General features: G+C 37.4%; 1 protein-coding gene across 32 annotated transcripts in view; it reads right to left on the bottom strand.

The window, feature by feature from the left end:
- PTPRD (protein tyrosine phosphatase receptor type D) overlaps nt 1–20,934 on the bottom strand; it is a 1,411,192-nt gene that overhangs the window by 97,032 nt on the left and 1,293,226 nt on the right. For 19 of the 32 annotated variants that reach the window (XM_064381700.1, XM_064381675.1, XM_064381707.1 and 16 more), the window contains 2 exons: nt 20,747–20,788; nt 20,147–20,244 (listed from right to left, as the gene is read on the bottom strand). In XM_064381700.1, coding sequence (XP_064237770.1) covers nt 20,147–20,244; nt 20,747–20,788 — 140 coding nt within the window. The remainder of the gene's footprint in view (nt 1–20,146; nt 20,245–20,746; nt 20,789–20,934) is intronic. The other 13 variants (XM_064381734.1, XM_064381754.1, XM_064381738.1 and 10 more) reach the window with 1 other exon arrangement.

Here is a 20,934-nt window from a genome sequence, read left to right as displayed (position 1 = left end):
CGTCAGAGGCAGAAGGAGCAGACTGTAGGTCTCAACACTCTGGAGAGCATTTTGTGAAATCCATAGAAAATTTTTCAGCTGGTTTCTGGGGTCCATGAAGGTAAGTTCAGTGTAGACTTATGATCAAGAAGGAATACTGAAGAGCCAAAACACAAGACTAGACTGTCTCATGCTAAACTCACCAAAGAATGGTAGTAAGAAGTAATCAGGTTAAATTACTTCTGATTTTGTGGATGATGATGACAATGAGGGGTGAATTATCACTACTTACAGAATCCCATGTAATTCTTAAAACAAATTTAGAGGTATCTTTGATATTGTTATCTCCATATTCCAGATAAAGAAATTGAAACGTAGAGGGGTTAAGATACTTTCCATGAGTGACTCTTGGTGATCCATAAATTAGGAGAGCTGGGATGTAAATCGAGGGATTCCTGACTTTGAAGATAGAGCTCTTAACTACGACACTCTAATAGATATATAAATCATAAATTTATTATTATAGAGCTTACTTCCTTATTTAAAAAGTATGGACAGTAAGGAAAATAAACACCAGATACCTCTGTCAATTTGGTTTAATGATGCATTCATCCCATGGTTTTCATTTCCAAAATTTTTTGACAATGAAAGCAAGCCACAGCTTTCTATAATCAATAGATTCTAACATGATTCGTATTAAATCCAAAAGAGTGGGATATTAAGTATAATCTTTACCCTTAATAATTGGAAACAAAAAGATGCATCTCAAGTTCTCCCTTGTTTCTACACACCCAGCAGTGCTGCCCCACAACGCTCACAGACCATAAATTTTGCAGGAAAAGAGACAAAGCTGATGTGCATTCTTTCCTCGGAAATGAATAGCCATAATGAAGCAAGTCGTAGAGCAGTATTGGTAGAAACCACTAAGAACGGTGAGAGACCAACAACTCATGAAAAACAAGTCTACACTAACAGTTTTAATGACTATTCTAATGGTTTAATGGATAGCACTTTAGTAGGATTTCTAGTAGAATCTAAAAGCTCCTGAAAGCTTGTCTTCAATAAATCTGTCATTAACAAAGAACTGCATTGCTTAACTACATAACCACAGTTTACTGAGTCTGAACACAGAAAAAGTATAGCTGTTGTCATCCTGTATTACCATCACCCTTTCAAGTATTCTATTAACTAATGTGACAGAGACATGTACATGATCAAAATGTAGGTTGCCAGTGAAAGAGGCATATTTATACTCAGGGGATGCAGAAGACATCAAATAAAATACAACAGAAAGCTGACAATTATAGCATGTGTGCAAAGACAAAGTTGAAACAGTAGCTGTAATCCAAACACACAGGTATACTAACACTGAAATTTAAAAACTAGCTTTAGTTCTCTTTGAAAGATTATTAAATGTTTTGTTTTCAGATGCCTATTGCACTCTGTGTCTACATTTGACTTATTTTATATTATGTTGTTTCCTGTATTGACTTAATGTTCCTTAAAGTCAGGAATTGCCATGTTGTGGTACTCAGGGTACATACTAACTCAATATAAATGGTGAATTGGCTATAATCAGTTCTATTGAATAATTCTAAATTCCAGCCCTTGGCTCTGTTTTCCTCTGTCCATGTTGGAGGTTCTCATTTCTGACTCCTTTGCACTGGAGTATTTCTTGCTTAGAGAGTACTTTCTTATCCTTTCTGGTTTTTTTCCCCTAAATCCTACCTTCCTTTCAACAAAGTTCAGCTTAAATCCCACTCTCCCAATTCATTACAGCCTAGAGCTTTCTTACACGCTTCCACGTGTGCCACTATCATATGTTACAGACTGGAGCTTCCACTTGGCAACTAGCTATGTTTAGCCTTGTAGCATTTCTTCTTGTAAAGTTGCTTGAATTGATTATCAAAACTTATCTTTTCATTTGACAATTCTTTATTTCCCCAACTCTATAGTAAGTTCCTGAATGGGAAGACTGTCTGGTATACATGTATATACTTTAATAAAATGGCTAGCCCAGGGCATGTAAAATGTATGTAAAATATGTTGTTTTGTAATTTTAATCATTTCTTGTCTCAATTTCTGTGAAAGCCTTTTGAGGTTGGGAAACTTACTTTTTTTTAATTACATGTAGTCTTATCATATATACCAGGATTACAAACCTGAGGATAACACACTGATGCATTCTTGGGGTATGTTCCATCAACGCTGATAGCTGTAAATTCATAGACTTCACAGCAATTATACTGATTATCAAAATTACTGAAAATAACCCATTGGTTAAGCTGTAGCCCATTCAAGCTGTACAAATGAACAAGGTCTAGAGTATGTTGGAAGAATAAAAATATCTTCTCAGAACCAATAGTGGGCAAATGAGTAAACATACCCATCCTAGGAGATTTATGTCTGTCTGTCTGATGGTAACGTCCTATAAAAATGACTACTTCTCTCAAAATCAAAAGTATTACCACTTGAGGCCAGGAGTTCAAGACTGGCCTCAGCAACACAGTGAGACACCATTTCTAAAAAAAAGTTTTTTAAACTGGCCACCAAAGGTGGTGATGCACACCTGTAGTCCCAGCTACTTGGGACCCTGAGGTAGGAGGATAGTTTGAGCCCAGGGGTTCAAGGTTGAAGTGAGCTGAGATGAGATTATGTCACTGCACTCCAGTCTGCGACAAAGCATGACCCACTCTCCAAAAAAAGAAAAACAATATTAATAATCAAGCTATCCAATAAAAGTAAGCAGAATTTTATTCTGGAAAAGATAATATGTTTGAGGGCATTTTAAATACCTATTGTTTATTAAGAAAAAATATTAAGTGATAGATTGAGTCTTTATACAGAGTGAGTCTTAGTTACTCCATTTAGAGGGTATGCTTTGAAAACTGAACAATATAGCAAACAAAAAACATAAAGCCTAAACAATGTAATAAATGACAATATGTGCAAAGTAACAAACACAAATGGTATGCTCTAAAAGACAGAGCCTCTTTTACCAATGTAAATATTAAAACATAAGCAGGTTACCTTAACCAATGATTTCTAATAAGGGGAGAACAGAAAAATATCTATAGGATTCTTTGGCATCCCATATTTCTTTCTCAGGAGGCATACATTTCATTCAACTAGGGGAATTTTGGATGAAATTATAAAACAAAATACTATGTCTGTTAACTGCTCCCACAGCTTAGAGAAACCTGAAGAAGTTCTGCCAGGGAAGCATAATAGAGAGTTCCCTAATCTTATTTTACATACATTCAAGTAACAGAACATGAGAAAGAGTAACATGAGTTTTCCCTACAATGGGTCCCAAAATCTAAGCATTTGAAGGATTTATTTTTCTGTTAAAAAAATTAGCAAATATTTTGAAGCACAGAGTTTAGACAGTTGTTAAGACACTAACTTCCCTGACCTACTGAATTTCCAAATCTTGAATGTATTGAGTGTCAGAAAACGAAAAAATATCATCGCCCCTCACACGGTACATGTAACGAATGTAGACAAAAATGCGAGTCCTATTAACCCTGGAGTAAAACTTACAGCTGCATACCAAAATCCTGACAAATTCTAGTTATTGTAGCTTTGGTAAAGTTTAGGTGAAAAAACTAAAGCAACCCTCGGACTCAGTATTCTAGGGCAAAACTTATGCATCATTTATTTTTGTACTCCAGAGTCTAGCAAAGCACCTTACACGTCGTAAGAGTTCAGTAAATATCTGTTTTACAAGATAAGCTGAGTATAAAGCTGGAAAATTATCTTGACTTTTAAAGAAGGAACATTCATTTCTTGAAAATTATTTCTTAGGTAGCTAACATTTTCATATTTATTTATTTTTAAATTTTTTGTAGCTAAAATTTTTAGAATTGGTCTTCTCATTCTCAGGGCCATTTGGGAAAAATGAACAGCTTTGTTTCAAAGTTCATTTGCTTACTGCCTAGCAAAAATTATAATCCTTGCTCTGTGGTATCACAATTGGTTGCTGTGGGGATGATTATAGATCAAAAACAAAAGATTATATCCCTTTTCAAGAGCAAATGAGTACCAAGAGCAGATGAAGTCTTAAAGCAACAAAGATGTTCTTTTCATGCAAATATTTTTACCATACAACGGTAGACAGATAAATACGGAAGCTGGTAGTTTTTATGAAACTTACTGGCAGATTTTCAGCTTTGGGGAAAGATGGCTCCCTTTGCCCTAAGAGCTGGCTTTGAGACATGAATACTACAGATCATTTTCTTTATAGACACCAAAAGCCTAAGAAAAGTGAGTTCTGTGATCAGCATTCCTCTGTTGCTTTATTTCAGGAAGAAGAATGTCTTCCCCATCTGTGCACAGAATCACTGTCAGGAGTTTGATGTCCTATACTGTCCTGGCAATATGTTGCCCAGGGAGGTCCACCAAGGAAACCAAAGGTGAATTCTCCACCTAGAAGGAGGACCATGCCAATAAAGTTGCTGTTTCTCTGTCTCCACAAGGCCTCTGTTGCAGCACAGTAGTAGTCAGTTATAACCTAATGAAGGATCCTTATTCATGACTTGATAAATGATATCTATCTCAATAACATGTGACTATGCTTGGAAAGTGGGAGATGTGAAGAGAAAACCAGGCTCCCTCCCTCCTTCCTTCCTTTTTTCCTCCCTCCCTCCTTCTTTCCTTTCTTCCTTTTCTTTCCTTTCTTTTCTTTCTCTCTCCTCCCTCCCTCCTTCCCTCCCTCCCTCCTTCCTTCTTTTCCTTCCTTCCCTCCCTGCCTCCTTCCCTCCTTCCTTCCTTCCCTCCCTTCTTCCCTCCTTCCTTCCTTCCCTCCCTCCCCGCCTCCCTCTTACACAAGTAAAACTGAAGACCTTGCAGTCCCTTGCAATGTCATGGATTCAACAAAGCAAACAACAAATCAAATCTGTCCTGTATACAGTGACAGGCACCTCAATCACCCTAATCTTGGCCTTGCACTCAAGCCTCAAGCTGGAGTTTGGCCCAAACTGACATTGGCATTTTCAAACAACTCCTCAGTGCCTTTATAGTTTCCCTCCATCAGATGTTTAAAAGCACACAAGGCTGGGCGTGGTGGCTTTCGCCTGTAATCCCAGCACTTTGGGAGGCCAAGGCAGGTGGATCACCTGAGGTCAGGAGTTTGAAACCAGCCTGACCAACATGGAGAAACCCTGTCTCTATAAAAAATACAAAATTAGCCAGGCATGGTGGTGCATGCCTGTAATCTCAGCTACTCAGGAGGCTGAGGCAGGAGAATTGCTTGAACCTGGGAGGCAGAGGTTACAGTGAGCCAAGATAGCACCATTATGCTACAGCCTGGGCAACAAGAGTGAAACTCCATAGCAAAAAAAAAAAAAAAAGGGCAATACAAACAAAAGAAACATAAATATTCACCAAAGCTAGAACAAAAAGCCCAGTGCTCTTCTTGACTTCTTGATTCTTTATAATATATCCACTTAACATTTAAATATAAAGTACCTTCACTGAATTTCTTTTTAAGGGTGAATTTGGCTCATACCTGTAATCCCAGCACTTTGGGAGGCCAAGGTAGATGGATAGCCTGAGTCTAGTAGTTTGAGTCCAACCTGTGTAACAAGGTGAAACCTTGTCTCTACAATAAATACAAAAATTAGCCAATGTGGTGGTGTGTGCTTGTAATTCCAGTTACTTAGGAGGCTGAGATGGGAGGATCATCCTAGCCTGTGGAGGAGAGGCTGCAGTGAACCTTGATGGTGCCACTGCACTCCAGTCCGGGTGACACAGTGAGACCCTATCTTGAAACAAACAAAGAGGTAAATTTTGTATGTGAACTATATTGCAGTAGTAAAATGATGAAGAAAAATACATAAAATATGTCACACAAGTTTATTTTTCCCTAAAACTACCTTATTTCTTCCCATAAATAAATAAAATCCTTGTTTTATCTCAATCCTTGTACTGTCTATAATTTGGGTTCTCACATAGAAAGACAAAAATCTTCAATGTTTCAAGTTAACATGAGTTTAAGTGGTAATATGATGTTTATTTTTCAGAAAACATTTTCATGCATTTGTTATTTCATTTTTATCTAGGGAGTCTACTTAGAAAACGTCATCTGTTGCATAATGTTAGATGTGAATTTGCAGAGTGACTTCAGCCACCTCACTTAACTGCCCTGAAAATGTCTTCTCTACAATAAAATGACAGCAATGGATGACGTTAGAAGATTCTAGGACTCCTCAAATATAACAGTAGAAACTTTGTGACACTGAATTTAAACCTCTAAAATTTTATGAAGGATTTTTTAAAGAAAATAGGAGGATTCCTTGAGCTGTGACAATAAGGATCAATACAGAAGGAATAGAAAAAGAACAAAAATGGAAATCAATGCCCAGTTGCACAGCAACATCCACCAACTCTAACCCTTAGACTGAAAATTTTTATTCTCCTTGTGTCTCAATAGATGACAAGGAGGTCAATTAATTACTGTGGGTGGGGGGTAAATTCTTCCACCTTCCCAAATACAGCACCCTAACTGCTCTTAATAAAAAGGGAGGCAGCATTTCATTGTTCATTAACTATACTAATTATAGCTTCTCAATCGCTGCAGCCACATAGGTGCTCCTGAGTTACAGAACAGTGATAGAAGAGGCTCGACCTAAGCCTACAGGGATGGGGGTAGGGGCATCACTGCATTGAGAAAACAAAAAAGGAAACCTGGCATCAGAATCTGAACTTTATTATGTTTACTTTAAATCATGTTTCATAATAATCAGAGAAACAGAATTTCAGCATGAGAGAGAGACAGAATCTAAAAAGGTGCTCCAGTGCAATCACCTAAATTATGTCTGAGCTTCTGCCTCGTCAATACGGCTCAGTAAGTTATATGCCACCTGACATACTGTTCATTTTAACAGAAATAAAAGCTGGAGCAAAAGCAAACAAAATAATAATAACAATAAATTCTTAAGCTAATGGAATTCATGGAGGTAGGCCGTGGTTTTGTCTCCTCCTGCCATCTTGAAATATGGCAAGCATCTTTTGATTGTATAGTAACAGCTCCTATCTTTTCAAATCATTTAGCAGCTTTTATACAAAATTCAGTTGCAGAAACATGAAAGGATTTTGCATATATGAAAAGGTTTTTTAAAATCTTGAAGGTGAATATTACTATATATCATTTTAATAGATTTATGAGGCTTAATTTATTATAGTGAGCAAGTTTCCCTTTCTTCATGGATTATCTGAATGAAGCTGGAATTTGACTTGTGATACACAGTGGGGAGGGCACCTTGACAGTATACGTCTCACTGTTTTTTTTTTAATCTTCAGGATTAGGCAAGTAGGTAGACTCTGGTCTACAACTTAAAATGTCAAAACAAGAAACAAGTCAATACCAACTATCCCCTATGAGAGTTAAGACTGAGTCTTTACACTTTCAAATCCCATCAAGCATCCTCTTGATTTTCCTCAATTTTATTTTCCTACTGATCAAGATCAGAAGTCAAAGGCAGTCACAATTACACAGGTAGTTATAGAATCAATCTGGTGAATTATTTCCAGCCCAACTAATCAAATCTATTTTCTGTTTGACAAGGTTAGGATGGAAGGCTATTTGTTTTCAGATACAAATTACAATCCTTTCATCATCTTCAAATTTGCTAATTTTTAATAAAAAATTAAACAAGGGCATGAAGAGGGAGGCTGGGTATAAAGGTTCCTATCCAAAGCATTTAAAACTAAGTCAGTTTGTTGTTGTCAATGTCTCTGATGTTGAAAAATTTTAAAAAATATAATTATACCAATAAGAAATGTGGACCAATGATTCTTATTTGGGGTCACTTGAATACTATGTGATCACCTTACCAGAAAATGACAAAAAAATTTCCATGGTGAAAACTGTGGTGAAAGGAAATCAAATATAAGAAGCAACTATTTATGGTGGTGAGAACATTACCCAGGCATCAAACCTCATGGGTTCATATCCCAGCTTTGCCATTTACTAGCCGTGATCTTGAGTAAGTTACTTAACTTTCCTGTGGTTCAATATACTCTGTTCCGTTCTGTAACATGGGGATACTAATAGCACCTACCTGGAAGGACTGAACGAGTTAATGTTTACAGTAATGTGTTCCGAAGACTGTCTGGCACATGGTAAGTGCTGTACAAATGTTTGCTATCATTGTTATCCTTGTAAAGCACTATCTAGACTGTGAAACTCTATAGAAAGACTACTATGATATTAAAATGTTGTGCAGTTTAATACTAAAAAAAGATATGAAAAAATACTATGTTAAATTGGCAGAAAAATAAAGATGGGGGACCGGGAAGAAAGAAGGAAGGGGAGAGAAAGAGAAGGGGGAATGAAAGAAGGAGTGAAGAAAGGAGGGAGCATGAGAGAAAGAATGAATTACATCAGGGGTCCCATGAGCCACTGGGTGAAATTTAGAGGAATGATGAATGCCTGCCATTAAAGAGATTTTTTTAGCTAGTGAGAAATAATACAGTTCTGATTATGCTTCATGCATGAACTTTTAAGCTAAAGCCAATACTCTGCTGCATCCGTGACGACAGAAAGACTAATGTTTCGCAAAGCCTAGCCAAGAATGCAAATTCATGTAATGTCTTAATGCTTATATCCTGCACTTTAATCCCTTCTGTATCCCCAAGCATGGTGGTGTGCCCAACAATTGTTTTTTCAAAAAGAATGACAAACTGTTTAGCCACAGTAGAAAAACCATGACAAATAATACTGCCACTAACATTTTGTAATTTTAAAATTAAATACATAAATAAGTAAAGTCATCCCTAAGATGCTGGGTTGCATCAGGCTCCAGGCAGCCTCTTTCCAATCTCTTGCTGCAGCATTGTTAAAATTCTCCTCTAAAGCTGTTCCCAGCAGCGACATAACCATACATGTACTCCTAAGTACCATCCCTCAGGTATTTGGAGCTTCAGGAGGAGTTGCAGGAAGTGATTTCCATGACTTCTGAACACTTTTGAAATCACTTAGTTGCAGACTTCTTACTATGTTGTTATGACCTTTCAAGGGTGTAATCACCTTTCGCATCTCACCTCTCAGCAGCATGACCCTGATGTAGTAATGACAGTCACAGAACACACTGGAGTCCCCTGAGCAAGCCACGCTTCTTCGCATCTCCATGCCTTTGCCTGCACAGATCCCGTGTATTTCTAGCAAACTTCCGTGACTCTCCAAGTCAGGGGTACTCTGGGAAGGCTCTCATCAACAATATCTCACTCCCAAGATGCACTTAACAATTACTGGGTTTTGTTTTTCCGATTTTCCTAGAAGGCTACGAACTCATTCAGGGCAGTTTATTTCTTAATTATTCTTGGTTCTCCAGTAAATGTTAAACAGATAACGGCATTCAAACTGCTCCTCTTATAAACAAAGAAACTGAAATCAGGAGACTTGAATAACGTGCTTAGGGGCATTAAAATTTATAGCAGAGACACTAGGACAGTTTCTAGTCATCAGTGAAAATACCTTTTTTGATACGTTAATGTGGATATAATTTCCAGAAATGACATTATGTACAAGACAGGAAAAGAGTAGTTCTTCATAATTACCCTCCATCCTTATCATCCTTTACCTTCCCCTAATTGCTTTCATAGAGCTCCTTTTTGGAAGACTGAACAGAAAATGTTATAGAAGATAAAATAACTTGAGAAAAGAATGTAATGTTAAGTGACTCACAGGAAGGTCATGCAGACTGGAGTTCACAATAACAAGAGCCACTTCTGTTGACTAAGCACAGAGGGCAATGGGCCAGGTGCGTAACAGACTTCCTAACAGTCTCACGGGTAGATACTAATATTCTCATCTTAAATAAGAAAACCGAGGTTATGAGACAAAAAGTAACTGGCTCAGGGTCAAGCAGCATAGCTACTAATTGGTCCAGTCAAAATATGAACCTTGTTTTCCTCGACTTGAAGGCCCTCTCCAGTATCCACTATCGCATCCCTCTAAGTATACACTTATCACTCAGGTACTAAAATCCCAACTTCATTTTGAAATAAACATACATCTCAATAAGCAGTGTCTTTTTTCAGTCCTTGTTATGGTCTCTTTGAAGCTGAAAGCTTGCTTTGGAAGTAGAGACAGTAGAATTAATTGTTTCCTGAGAGCCCTGGGCTCCATGAGGGAGCAGGTGAAAAGACATTTTGGACAATGTCCACTGATCGTCAAGGGCCCATTAGTTAAAGAGAACTTGTAGGAGAACAAGAACTGAGAAAAAGAAAATGAGAATTGAAATTGTATGAGAATAAGGAACAGGAAACAGAAAACGAGAGTTATGTGAGAGTCCCTTAAGACGAGGAGGGCTCCCGCAAGAAAAAAAACAAAAAGCTCTACTCTGAAAGATACAGAGTTGAATGTTAGTAAAGAAAAATGTCGGAGGTTTTTGTTTGTTTGTTTTAAGTGGGTTAAAGAACAAACATTTAAAAAGTCTAAGTAGAAAGAAGCTTTGGAACTTGAGAAATGACTTGCACTCTGAGTTCTCACAACTACAGAAGATCAGAAAGAATAAAAGACTATAAACACATAGACATACACGTGTTTTGGATAAGATGTTTCTTCTAAGGTAAGCTGCTATGTCTTGGTGTCCTACTAGACGTGTTTGTAAGATGCAGAAAGCAGCCAACCGGGAGGGGGCTCTCTGTACTTTTGTATTTTACTTGGTGAGACTGGTCCTTAATTACAGAACAAAGACAGCATCTTCTCAGATGGCCAACTGGCAGGCCAATAATCTTTGCTATAAAAGCGGCTCAGTGAGTTTAATCAGTAGGTACTTTTGAGTTAAATCTGAGGGGTCTGCATTAAAATGTAATCACTTCTGTACTGTCTAGAGATAGTAATAGCCTATTTTCTGAGAGAAAAGAGCCTGAAAATAAGGCTTCACTGCTGATAGATCAGGCAGGGATGTCAACTGGAAAAAGAAGCTCTTTACAGCAGGATGCTCTTTGTTCTGGTTGCTCCTGTTGTTGGTACTAGCAATTTGGATCACAACAAAGAGTTTCTGTGAACCGTAAATTTAGTTCGAAATTGATCCAGACATACACTTTGGTTAATCACCTGCTGTGTGCCGAGTGGTCAGCTTGTTACCATGTGGCCAACAGCATACCAAGAGGCCAGACACCTGACCACAACACCTGACCTGGAGCTGCTTGAGAACAGCAAATGACTGGAAGGTAAGAAAGGGTAACATAACAAGTGTGAATTGCAGGTTTTCATTTCTTTCTGTCTTGTATTATTATTTTTATTTTTCAACTGACTTCAGCAAAGATCTAAGCATTTGGTCGGGGATAGGAAACGGTAGGGTTTCACTGATTCTAAGACACACATTTTATTCCCACATTCTAACATCTCTGAAATTGATGTGCATCTTAAAATTGATGGTACCTTGAAATTATACTGGCAATGTCTTTTATTCCTTAGTGGTACATGCAATGATGGGGTATCTTAAAATTGATGACACCTAGATTTGATAAAATGAGTAATAGCTAGTAAGACTACTGAGCACTGGTGTCAAAAAACCTGATTAGCATTCTTGTGTTTAATTTGTTTTTAATGATTTTATGAAGCAAGTACTATGATTGCTTCTTTATATAGAGATGAAGAAACGAAAATACAGAGAGGTTCAGTTATTTGCTTAAGGTCACACAGCTTGAGTTAGGGGCCTAACTGGCAGCCTGAGCCAATCACCTGTATACTTAGCCACCATGTCATAATATTTATTCCCACTGTTGGCTCAACAGGTAGAAAGCCCTGAGTGGCAGGCAGAGAGGTTTGGACCCAATCTGAGAAGCAGAAAAGTGGCAACGTTCATAAGGAAGTGGGTAAAGACCCTCCCATACCTGTCTCCAATCCTAGCGTATAAGGAGATTCTGATTTGGTAAATTTAGCCATTCATCTTCCTCAACTTTACCCAGCCCAGGTACAAAAATGTTGTTACTGCTTTTTATTTCATGAAATCCCTCATTTTTCTCATTTCATTAACAAATCACCATAATTTGTTCTCAATTTTTTTTTAAAAAAACTTATTTCTTGTTACTCATATGTCAAAAATACTTAAAAATGAGACTTTTCCCTGGTCTATTCCATTCTTCTACTTTGCATAAAGATGAAAATAGATCTCTGTCATCCACCATTTTCTTCCTTTAAGAAAAGTCCAGTGCATTCAAAGTTGGCAAAAAAAAAAAAAAAAAGAGTGTGTTCGGTTTCTTGTTTCTGTTTGTGTAATGCTTGAACACATGTCCCCCTCATAAGCTTCCCATAAATTATGAACTAATTAAAAGCAGATATGACAAGTGGTTTTGCAATACAAATGCTCAGAGTTTTACAAAACCTAATAACGATGATGTTTTTACTAATGATGGTTTTGTGCCTGTGAATATACTGTGGCACACATGGTCACATATACCAAGTCTTTTCCAAGGGAAAAGAGAAATGTTTTCTTTTATGGTTGTTGCTTAGATGACAGATAATTTTTGTCCCTTCTGTGGAGAAATACAATGTTTACCATCGGGAATGAACAAATTATCTATGGAGAAAAGAAATGCGCCCTTAGCATGTCACAGAAAACCACTGGGTTTTCCCAGGGATAGTCATGCAATGGATATTGGTAACTATGACATTTTCACAGAAATTTTAAATATAAATATTTTGATCTAGTTGGAGACTAAGGTTTCTGAACTCTACAATCAGGGCATAGTAAGAAACAAAGAGTGAAACATTTAGGTGTTTACATCAGGTAAGTTAAGGTGCATGAAGAACAAAACAACATGAATTTGTGACCTGGTTTTACCACACATAGTAGGTGTGTGACCTTGGGTAAACCACTTCTTTCTCAGCCTCATGCTCCTTACCTCTATGATGAGAGAGTTAAAGCACATGATCTCTGAGGTTTAGATAGCTCTAAATATTAAGACATATGACCTAAGCAATGTTTTAAAATATCTCTACATGTCTCAACACTGTCTTGATGTATTTTATTATTCATCAAGGAAGCAATATATATTTTTCCTTTATTTCACTGATGGGAAGATTTTAACTTATTAAACAAAGGTGTTAATACATACTGTTATAAAAACAGGAGGACAGAGTTCTGATATCTGAAATATTTTATATAAAAGGCAGTTTATCAACAGCACAAACAGGAGATGTGAATGCTGCTGTGAGTCTGTGAAGAATCTCAGCACATGTGGATGCTGAATGGTGGGAAATGTGAGCAAGGAGACTGGAGATGGTCCAACTCCAGAAACGGCAGCAAAGGCGTTGGGACCGGGTTTTGTGATGAGAACCAAACAAATCAAAGGCCTTCTTCAGTGAACCAAAGACTTCCTTGCCCCTCTCCAATGGGAACAGCAAGATTGCTCCGAGTTAATCCATAGTTTTCAGGTAATACTATTAAGAGAGCTAGCACTGACTAACTTGAAACTAGATGTCTGAGGATTGCTCATCTCTGTGTAACCACCATGACAGATGGACTGTGGTTTAAAATGTGACTTGTACGTGAGCTGATAGGAACTCGGAAAAAAATCTGTTGTTGTAACTGTTTAAAAGGGGATTATTATCTCAACCTACATCACAAAATGCATAAAATCTGGAATGTACCTGAAGTAGAGTATGTGATTTGGGACAGTATTTCTATTAGAAAACTCTACCTTGAGGACCACATTGGGAGCTAGTTTCACATTTTCTCTAACTTTATAACTTTTCTTGATAGTGACCACTAGGATGCTCAATTATTTTTTAATTTTTTTAAACTTTTTTTGAGATAGGGTCTCCATCTGTCACCCAGGCTGGAGTGCAGGGATGTGATCTCAGCTCACTGCAGCCTCAACTTCTTGGGGTCAGGTGATCCTCCCACCTCAGTGTCCCGAGTAGCTGGGACTACAGGTGTGCGCCACCATGCCCAGCTAATTTTTTTTTGTAGTTCTCTGGAGACAGTTTCATCATGTTGCCTAGGCTGATTCAAACTCTTAGACTCAAGTGATCTGTCCACAGCAGCCTCCCAAAGTGCTGGGACTACAGGGTGAGCCACCGTGCCCAATTGAGATGCCAGTTTATTACACAAAGATATCATCAAGGTGTCTTTTAAAATGTAGATTCTGAATCAGCAGCCTTGGGGTCGTGCCTAAAATTCTGCATTTCTAACAAGGTCCCAGGTGATGTCAATGCTACTTGTCTGTAGTGCACACTTTGACTATAAAACTACCAGAACATTCATTTCCCATGTGCCTTTCCCTTGACAAAAGGCACTTCACTCCTCTTCGTAATTTCACTAAGAGTGACATCTTCTCTTCAATATCTTTCTCAACTCTCCGGATCATTATGACCTTTACTGAACCCCAGTAACATTCCAATAGCACTTAAGATTACCTCCTTGGTGTAATTCTTATTTGATTGTATATATCTGTCTTTGATAACTACAAACTCCAGAAGCATGGGTTTCTCACTTCCTTATTTTCTCAGCACTGAGCACAATGCTCTTCTGTAGTAGAGTGGTGGATCATTATTGGTTCCTCCTCCTAGCTTACAGGCCTCCTTCCCCAGAAACCTCCCTGTCTCCTATCCAAGATCTGTATGAGTGGACTGTTAGCAGTTACGTCCCAATGTGTGTCCCCACAACAAACATTCAATTAGATCAAGTTCAGAGTTTGCACTCTGGCATTTAAAATTTGACTGGCAAGAAAAACTTAGTCTCTTTAGGGGGCCTGTATGTAAATGAAAATATGATGAAAGACCATGTTTTCTGTGTGTGGGTGAGAAAAACAGAAGATGCTGGCTTGTATCAGGGGAAGAATGAAGCCACCCCAGAGAAAGCACAAAGATGAAAGCTCCAGAGAAGATATCAGGAAATTGTCATAGCCTTTCAGTTTAGATGACCGTTCTCAATGTGTATCTTCACTATTAGCCTTTGGCTCTATAAAACATCAAAAATGCCTTCTGTTTTTCCTTGAGCAACTTCTAGGGGTTGTAGCTACTTAAATCTATCTAGTCTAAATAAGATTTGTATATATATGACTGTGAAGGGTGATGATACCTACTGATTGAATCTTAAATATACTAGTCTATATGCCATCTCAGAAAATGGTGCAATGAAGACTGAGGATTATGTTCTGTAATACAGTGCCCTAAACCAATGACATTTCTCAACCTGAAGTCTTCAGAACACCTGCATCAAAGTCGCCATAAGAGCTCTTTTAAAATGGAGTTTCCTGGATACCACAGCAAACCTACTGAACTAGTATTTCTGGGGTTGGGACCAGGAATTTCAATTTTATTGTGTCTCTGCTAGGTTTTGGTAGCAGGAGGATGCTGGTCTTATAAAATGAGTTAGGGGGTGTTTCCTCCTTTTTTATTGTTTGGAATAGTTTCAGGAGGAATGGTACCAGCTCCTCTTTGTACCTCTGGTAGAATTCAGCTATAAATCTGTCTGGTCCTGGGCTTTTTTTTTTTTTTAATTCATAGGCTATTAATTGCTGCCTTGATTTCACAACTTGTTATTGGTCTATTCAGGGATTCGACTTCTTCCTTGGAATTTCAATTTTAAGCAGGCAACCAAGTGATCTGTAGGCACCAGCCTAAGATTTTGTTTGGCAAGGCCTACATATATGATTCTGATTTAAAGATTCACCAGTCTAATATATTAACAGCCATACCAACTCTACAGAGGACCTGATGCCCTGCATTCCAGATGCTGTTCTCAAACTGAGACTACTTAAATTCCAGTAGGACTTTTCAGTTTCATCTCAGAAAACGGACATCTAAAGTGTTTATCAAGACCTGCAGAGATGGGGTTACACTAATTTCTCGGGTCCATTCTTCTAGCTTTCACTAAATCCAATGTTGCAATTCAACTGCCTTTATAGTACAGGAAGCGTCTCATAGGATCTAATAATACTGTGCCACAATTTAACCTACTTCCTCCTATTCTGACCTCAGTATCAGTGCAAACAGCTTTCATGCCTTTAACCTGGTTTGGCCTTAGAATCAGAGTAAAATTAGCTTCATGCATCTTGCAAGTTCTGAGTAAACATTAACTCCTAGTGATTATGCCAAAATAATTAGGTGTTTGAAAGCAACCTGAGTTTTCTTTCCTCCATTTTCTTTGCAGAAAGCCAGTAACCAATTATTCAAATTTATGTAGAAGACAATAAACCATTTTTCCCCACAAAGTGTTGCTCTAAGCCTAAATTTTTATGTTGAGGTCTTAATCCTATTATCACAATTGAATACAACACTTAAATATCTCCTTGATAGCTGTTAAGGCACAGTAGAGTCAATTCATGCCCAGGGAGCTTTAATCACAGATCATCATCATGATCATCAGTGAAGTCTATGTGGGCTATGATGTCCACGGCTAAGCTTACTGGGAAAGCTGTGCATGGCAGCACTGCCAGCATGCAGTTAGTTCATAACTACTTTCAAGGGGCACTTCTGATCTAATGGCTAAATGAGGATCATCGAAGTATCTTTACATGTAGCATTTCTTGAAAATTCCATATTTACAGAGGCCATTTATTCACTGGATGCAACTGAGATTGCTTGAGTGTGCTTTTATTGTCATGTGCTGTCTAATGACATTTCAGTCAACAACAAGCCACAAATAAGACACTGATCTGTAAAACTACAATGGATCTGAAAAAATTCCCATCACCTAGGGAGGGGGTAGCTGTCATAACGTCCCAGCACAGTGTATTACTCATGTGGTTGTAGAGATGTTGGTGTAATTAACCTTATTCTGCTACCAGTCATATAAAAGTCTAGTGCATAGAATTATGTACAATACATATTTAATACTGCTAATAAGTGAATGTTACTAGTTTATGGGTTTACTACAGTATACATTTTATTGTTATTTTAAAGTGTTCTCCTTTTATTTATTTAAAAAAGAACTTTAAAATAGCCTGAGGTAGGTCCTTCAAGAGGTATGCAGAAGAAGGTACTGTCATCATAGGAGATGACAGCTCCTTGCTGTCACCCTGAAGATGTTCCAGTAGACAAAATGTGAAGGCAGAAGACAGTGATATTGATGATTCTGACCCTGTATAGGCCTAGATGAATGCATGTCTTTGCATCTTAGCTTTTAACCAAAAGTTCTAAGAAGTTAAAATAATTTAAATAAGGAAAAAGCTTATAAAATAAGGATGTAAAGAAAAAATGTTTTTATATAGATGTACAATGTGTTTGTGTTTTAAGCTAAATGCTATTAAAAGACAGTCAAAAAACTTAAAAAATGTATAAAGTCATTACAGTAAGCTAAGGTTAATCTACTATTGAAATAAAATTTTAAAATAAATTTTGTGTCATCTAAGTTTATAGTGTTTATAAAGTCTACAGTAGAGTACAGTAATGTCCTAGGCCTCCACATTCACTCACTACTCTCACTGATACCCAAAGCAACTATGAGTCTCTAAAGCTCCATGTATGCTAAGGGTCCTACATAGGGGTACCTTTTTTTTCCTTTCGGAGTCAGAGTTTTCCTCTTGTTGCCCAGGCTGAATGCAATGGCATGATCTCAGCTCACTGCAAACTCCGCCTCCTTGGTTCAAGGGATTCTTCTGCCTCAGACACCCAAGTAGCTGGGATTACAGGCATGTGCCACCACGCCTAGCTAATTTTTGTATTATTAGTAGAGATGGGGCTTTACCATGTTGGTCAGGCTGGTCTCAAGCTCTTTACCTCAGGTGATCCACCTGCCTCAGCTTTCCAAAGTGTTGGAATTGCAGGCATAAGCCATTGCGTCCAGTCTAAAAATCTTTTTTACAGTATTTTTACCTTATCTTTTCTTTGTTGAAATGCACAAATAGTTACCACTGGGTTACGTTGCCAGCAGCATTAAATATAGTAACTTATTGTACAGGATTGTAGCCTAGGAGCAATAGGCTATATCATATAGCTTAAGTGTATGCTAGACTTACTATCTAGGTTTGCTATATTCCATGATGTTTGCACAATAACAAAATCACCTAAGAACGCATTTCTCCATAAGTGTCCCTGTCGGCAAGTGATGCATGACTATATTATTGCCAATGGTTTAGGTTATATTGGTGGAGAGTGAATTAATGGCTTATAAACAGGTCGAGCTTATTTAACAGGTCCAGCTTAATTTGTTATAATAACAAATTGTGGATTATTTCCACAATTCGTGACCCATTACATAACTCATAATTAAAAGCAAATAATTAAAGCGGGGCCATGCACAAATATCACATGGCAAAATAATCAGAATCATACAACAATAAAAAGTAGGCTGGAGTGATGAAAGATTTCTGATTCATAAAAACTGATATAACTGAGAGTTTTTTATGTTGCCCCAGCTGCTAGTTCTCATTTGCCTTGTTTTCTCTTGTAAAACTCACTCTGGAGCCTTAAGTCCTACATTAGAAACTATAGAAAGTGTTTTAAAGGATACTGCATAATTTTCAAAGAGCTATTGTAATCAAGAGAAGAGCAGGAAAGAAGCTGCCTGCCATTTGAGAAAAGAAGGTAACCTCTGATCCAATGCGAATTTTCCCAACATTGAAAATGTTCTCCTGAATGCTTGGAGCACAATAAAAGAAAATATAACTGAATCAAGAGGCAAGGAAACAAAGCAAATCTTTGTGTCCTATCAAACCCATGACCAAGATGCTGGCGTACGCACATGGAATAAAAGGCTGTATGGCTCTTGAGGGCAGAGGAGGATGAGAGTACAGGTATATTTTGCTTTTCTGGCACAATGACTTAAAATAACAAATATTTGAATATTTGATTTGAAAGAAATGAATTCCTTTAGGAAGGCCATGCAGATATTCAGACTGCCACAGGCCTCACTGCTCCACATTCTCTTATATAAAGCTTCTTCTTACTTTTGTGATCCCTCTAGCCAACTGAGGTTGGGGGTCCTTTTACAGGTTACTACAGAACATGATAGGGCAGAATGTTAGAGCTGGCAGGTCCAGGGCAACTGCCCCAATTAAGGCTCATACGACCAATACCAAGAGAGGTAACAGGGCTGTGTTATCAGCTCCCAGTAAGTAAATCAATAGAAACCCCTGATGGTGAAATTTGGGCTGCCCAGGTACCCAATAACCTTTTGTTATTTGGTACAACTGCAAGATTTTAGTGGTACATTTGAATCTTATGCTAAGTTAAAACTGGCCCAGAAAAAATAATTATGGTCTGGTTATCAACAATTCATTAACTGGCTTCATTAAGGATCTTGGCTGCTGGAGAATACCAGAAATAGCGAGTTCTATAAGTTTTTGCTTGATATATACCACAATATCCAAATACGTGTGCATGCGCACATGGGCGCACGCATACACGCACACACACACATACACTTTTCATTTACCTTCATCAAGAATTCACAAAGAATCTTTAAGAATTCTGGAATTTTAAGATAGCATTCAGTGCACCATTCCTTCAAAAACAAGCAATTCTCTGAAAATACATTTCCCTCTTAACATTAACTCTAGTATTAATTTAGACTGAAGGAGAAAATAATATATATATGTACACAATAATTACAGAGTTTCCAGGCTTACAAAACCAAGAGTCTTGAGAAATGTACTTAACCTCGGTAATCTTGCTTTTTAGATGACGATTCTTATCACAAATCAATGTGTTTGGCACCTATTTGGTATGCTGGAAAGCTTATCAGTTTAGTGTATTCTAGGAACTGAAAAACCGGAAGGAAAGACAAATACTGCATGATCTCACTTATGTGTGAAATCTAAAAAAGTCAAACTCACAGGAGTAGAGAATAGAACGGTGATTACCAATAGATGGCAAGAAAAGGTTGAGATGTTGACCAGTTTTAGCTAGACAGCAGGAATAAGCTTTACTGATCTGTTACACAGAATGGTGACTATAATTAATAATAATGCATAATATGTTAATATATACAATTATTGTCAATAAAAATAAAGTAAAAATTAAACAGAAATACATAAGCTCAGCAAGTAATACTGAATAAATGTAAAATCAACACTTTTTAAAAGTGTAATTACTATATTGCTTGTACAGACGCTTTTAAGTTGGCGGCTCATTATATATTTTTCTCTCATATTTGAGTCATATTTAAAGGGAAAAGCACTGATGACGTTAATTTGCAAGAATATGGTCAAAAAAAGAGAAGAGCAACTCTTGAAATTATTGTCAAGAATAAATACAGTGAATTACCTCATATTCCTGGGAAAACTTCAAGTTGTCATTTGCTTTCAATCTTTCAATGTGGTCTGCAAGTTCCAAGATAGGTATTGGAGGATGGCTAGCCATACCTATTAAAAAGGAAAGAAGAAACGCATTTGAAAACAAATGAAAATGATGCTAACTATCCCAAAATATAGAGAATACTATAGTTAGAAATGGCCTGAAAATATGTGAGTAGTAAAGATGTTTTAGGTGAGGAAGCAGGCAAATAGTTTGGTTACTCAAAGCAGGACATGCTCTGGAAAGATGAATTTTGTAGCCAAATGAAAAGTCACCAAGCATAATCTCCAAACTAACACTCCTAGTGTAAAAGAAAGCGTTATTGTGCTAAGAATCAATGAGGTTAGCTAGCGGAGAAAAATGACAGGCTTGATGTCAACTTCTGCTTTGAGTAATGACTTTTATGCCATTTCAAACTCCTTCTCCTGCACTGTGTGAAATGGAAATTGTGTGGAATTAAATGGTGTCAAGTGAACTAAGAAAACAGACACTGAGAAAGGCCTAAAAGGGAAAGAGTAGTAGCTTGATAGTAAACATAAAATGACTTATGCATAATCAAGAAAAACTAACTTGAAGAATGAAGGTTACCAGGGTAACCGGAATCATCTGAACCTGCAAAGGAAATGATTATGTAAATAAAATAAAATAGAACAAATTCTTTATGGAAAAAAATGAAATGGAAAGCCTGACATACTTTTTTTAAAAAGTCTAATCAAAATGCTGCAAGTTTGTTCAGGATTCACTATACATCGTGACTA

Source organism: Aotus nancymaae, unplaced genomic scaffold (genome assembly GCF_030222135.1).
Source record: "Aotus nancymaae isolate 86718 unplaced genomic scaffold, 86718_ANA_hifiasm-v0.15.2.pri h1tg000003l, whole genome shotgun sequence".
Lineage (NCBI taxonomy): Eukaryota > Metazoa > Chordata > Mammalia > Primates > Aotidae > Aotus > Aotus nancymaae.
This window is presented reverse-complemented; position numbering and strand designations above follow the sequence as displayed.